This window comes from Anopheles bellator, chromosome 2, assembly GCF_943735745.2.
Source record: "Anopheles bellator chromosome 2, idAnoBellAS_SP24_06.2, whole genome shotgun sequence".
Classification (NCBI taxonomy): Eukaryota; Metazoa; Arthropoda; class Insecta; order Diptera; family Culicidae; genus Anopheles; species Anopheles bellator.
This window is the reverse complement of record NC_071286.1, coordinates 58,642,733-58,646,551: the sequence shown is the minus strand read 5'-3', so window position 1 is coordinate 58,646,551 and position 3,819 is coordinate 58,642,733. Positions and strand designations below refer to the sequence as shown.

At 43.9% G+C, this 3,819-nt stretch overlaps 1 protein-coding gene across 1 annotated transcript in view; it reads left to right on the top strand.

Annotated features, from left to right (window-relative positions):
• Nucleotides 1-694: 694 nt before the first annotated feature.
• The window catches only part of LOC131207785 (Krueppel homolog 1), an 8,395-nt gene continuing 5,270 nt past the window's right edge, over nucleotides 695-3,819 (top strand). The window contains exon 1 of the mRNA XM_058200415.1: nucleotides 695-860. Within this exon, the coding sequence (XP_058056398.1) occupies nucleotides 695-860 (166 nt within the window). The remainder of the gene's footprint in view (nucleotides 861-3,819) is intronic.

The following is a 3,819-nucleotide window of genomic DNA, read 5'->3' as shown; positions in this document are numbered from 1 at the left end:
TCTTCGGGGGCACACGGAGCACGAATCGAGCACGAACCCGTGGCGGACCCGAATCAGGCGCGCGCCCGAAGCGGGCGATGTTTTTTCCCCTTTCGAAGGAATTGGCCGCGTGTCATGCGCGTTCGGGCCCCGTTCGCGTGCCGGGCGTCGCCGGATTCCCGAGAGCCCGTCCGTCAGTCCGCGGCGAACCCTCTCGTACGACGCACTGTGGAAGCGCACTTCGGTGGGCCGCGCGTCCCCATCAAAAGGAAGGAAAACTTGAGCGCAGTGAAAGACACGAACCCCGCGTTTCCGTCGGCGGTGCGCGTTTTGGTTTTTGTTGGGTGAGGAAAACCCGATGCTGATCAACCCCCGGACCCCGGATCGATCGGCGATAGTGATTAAACGGCCAACGGGAAGTGTGTGGGATAGTCCAGAACACGGAACAGCGGAGCAATTCTAAAGTATTTATTGTGACCTCATCTGAGTTAGAGTTTGTCGTTTTAGTGAGATGATGTATGTGCACAAGACTGCACGGGAATGGGAGTTTGGGCCTGGCTTGGAAGTTTGTGAATAATTTCGGCGTTGAGTTGTGGTGAGTGAACCGAACCGTGGCCAATCGGACGGGGGGCTATATGGTTCTCGATTTCTGCCGTGAAATAAACGAGATTTCATCCAAGAGTTCATAGTGCGTTCGCCGCCGGAAGAGCGCAGTATGAAGAAAGGATCGGCCGAAGGTTCGCCGAAAGTGAGCAAAAAAGTGGCAGCAGTGGCTGCGGCGGCCACATTGGCCGAAAATGTTGACCTGTGGGCGCGCCAGGACTGGATCAAGGATATTTTGTCTAAATCGGGCACGGAAATTAAGGAAGTTCCGGCGGAAGGTAAGAGATTGCGGTGGATTGGGTTGCGGCGCCGGCGGCTGGGGCTTGACTACACTTTCAAACGGTCCTCTCACGGGGCAGGTTTTCAAAGGTTATTTCAGGATTAAGGTAGAGACACCTGGATAGCTCGTCAAAAGCCATCAATATACCAGGTCGTAAATGGGATTGTGTGAACAGATGGTTCTAGCTGTCAATTTGGTCATAATTACGCTTTGTTGGCAATATTATCTTATTTGGACATCAGGCAAATGATTTCAAGTCGAAACAAAATAGTTTTTAACTTATCCTTCAAGAGGTTAGACTATGTCGACTTTTGCGTCTGAAAATGACGTTTTGCGGGGATCATTGTTTTTTTTGCTACCTAATGGAGAAAACTGCTACAGAAGCACATCAAATGCTTGTCGAAGTTTGTTTTTGGAAGATCTCAGTGGAAGCGGTTAAAAAAAATTTAAAAATGTCCAAGTTGACTTATCAAACAAAGAGCGTAAGGGGGAAGAAGATGGAAAGATCCACAAGATTGAGAAATGAATTGAACGAGAGACAGCAGGAAAATCGCAAAACCAAATATTCAATTCTGCTCGCCAGGTACAAAAGGAAGTCATTTCTCCATCGGATTGTGAGTGGTGATAAAAAAAGTGGTCATTAAAATACGTCCACTTTTCTTCACCAAAGAATTTTTTCAAAGAAATTTTTTTTTAAATACTTATTTAGAGAAATAATTAAAAAGAATATTTTTAAAACAAAACATCATAGAAAACCATCTATCCACCACCATCAAAAATCCGGAAAACCATCAACTTCGTCTGCAAAATTAGATAAAGCAGATAAATCTGGATTTGGATCTCCTAAAACTTGGTGCCATTTATATCTTATTGCCAAATCGCTACTGACAACAAATGATCAATGGTCAAAATGGGCCAAAAGACACGGCGCTGCGGTAATGTAGCTCCATATCAATGCATCTGGACACAAAGTAAAAATTGGTCCAGGACACAATCAAAGCACTTGGCTGGAAGCTGCTACCCACCAGGCGTATCCACCAGACTTGTCCCCTTCCGATTATTATTCATTTTCATCGATGAGACACGCAGGAAGACGAAAATTGGATGACTTTTTGACGCATTGGTAATTTTTTTGCTAATCCCCTCTCCAAATGCCCGCCGGCCATCGGTCACATGCCGGAGACTGTAATTAATAGATTACTTTGCGTTGAGATAATTTTTTGCGAAAAAAAGATTACTTCCGGAAGTTGCTGAAGTCCGACGTTCCGCTCAAGTTTGCAACGAAAAAATGGAGCCACGCGCTGTGCGTAGAGGGTTATCAACAAATTGGGGTTGACCACTAATGTGTTGAAAGATTCGGTTCTAATAGTGTTCCCAACGTTGTACAAATTGTTTTCACTCATCCTCTGGCTTCAGGGATTTAAGTTGATTTGATTTACTTAATAATGGTTTAATTTTCAAGGTAATTTAGAAGAATTACCAGAGAGATGGGTGAGATCTATAACTAGCGCATAATACTTTGAAGAAAAAAAACACATACTTTGAATAAAATAGAATTTTTCTTTTCAATGCAATAAACATGTGATTTGACTACTGGACCTGATAAGACACAACTCGTTTAGAGAGAAAGTTCGACTATGGTTTATTTTAACAACAACCTACGCAATGCGTGTGCCTGAACTGGTTCAGCTGAAGGTCCGGAAGGTTAATCGATCGTGGAGATTTAATGAATGTCCCACGTCCAATGACAAATGTGGTGGACCAACCAAGAAGTGGACGATCGAATAAGTGGCGGCAGCTAGCGATCGTATCGGCCGCCGGCCGCCGTAGAGTGTTAGGTTTCCTCTCGGTCCAAGGATAACCAAAAATGTGTGCCAGTTCGAATGTGCACACCCCTGGTACGCCTATGTCCGAGGTTACTGTACGAGCAAGGTGTGCGCATTTAAGGCTGGTGCGTGTAACATGAGTCCATGGATAAACATCTAGTCAGTCGGATTTTGGGGGTCCATTCACCAAACCTGCAAATGATACGAATATTTGCACATTTCCCACTCACTGCGCGCGCACGCGCAGCACAAACCAATATTTCTATTGGAATTGTTCGAGAACGTGTCGACAAAAAACATTTCCGTATTGGGGTATTGGGTTTCAACACTCGCCCAAATGTTGCAGGCCACAATAAAAAAGGTCGACTATATCAATTCGTTGATCACTTTGAGATATACTAATGATCGACATTAACACCTCCAGCTATGGGAAAAATCCGGTTAGATCTAGCAAATGAAAAAATTATCTACTGAGATACTTCTAGAGGTTGAATAAAATATTTCAAAGTGTCCTGATAAAAAAGGATTTTTTCCCGAATTTCCAGCAAACCGGATCTTGTTTCACGATTTTTTTTTCCTTCAGTTGGTTCTACGGCCCAACGGTTACAATATTACTCAAAATTGGGGTGGAGTGATTATTTATATCGTTATCAGAGGTGAGTTAAAAATAATTTTTTTTAAATCCTGATAGTTCCTTGTTCATGCGTCATATGAAAACACGGGATTCGGGTGTGGCTATTGCAAACAAAAAGTTAAACAATAAATTAATGGCAATGTGTGACAACGGAATGAGTTATTCAGTAAACCAAAGGAACATAAATCCCTCAAGCCAGAGAACGGACAAAAACAATTTGCAAGACGTTGGGAACACCATTAGAACCGATTCTTTGAACACATTAGTGGTCAACCCCAATTTGTTGATAACCCTCTACGCACAGTCCAACGGAGCGCGTGGCTCTATTTTTCCGTTGCAGACTTGAGCGGAATGTCGGACTTCAGCAATGACATTGTCGGAAATAATCTTCTTTTCGCAAAAAATTATCTCGAGCCAAAGTAACCTATTAATTACAGCCTTCGCTAGCCCTACTAGCCTCTGCAGTCTGTGACCGATGCGGGCATTCGGAGAGGGAG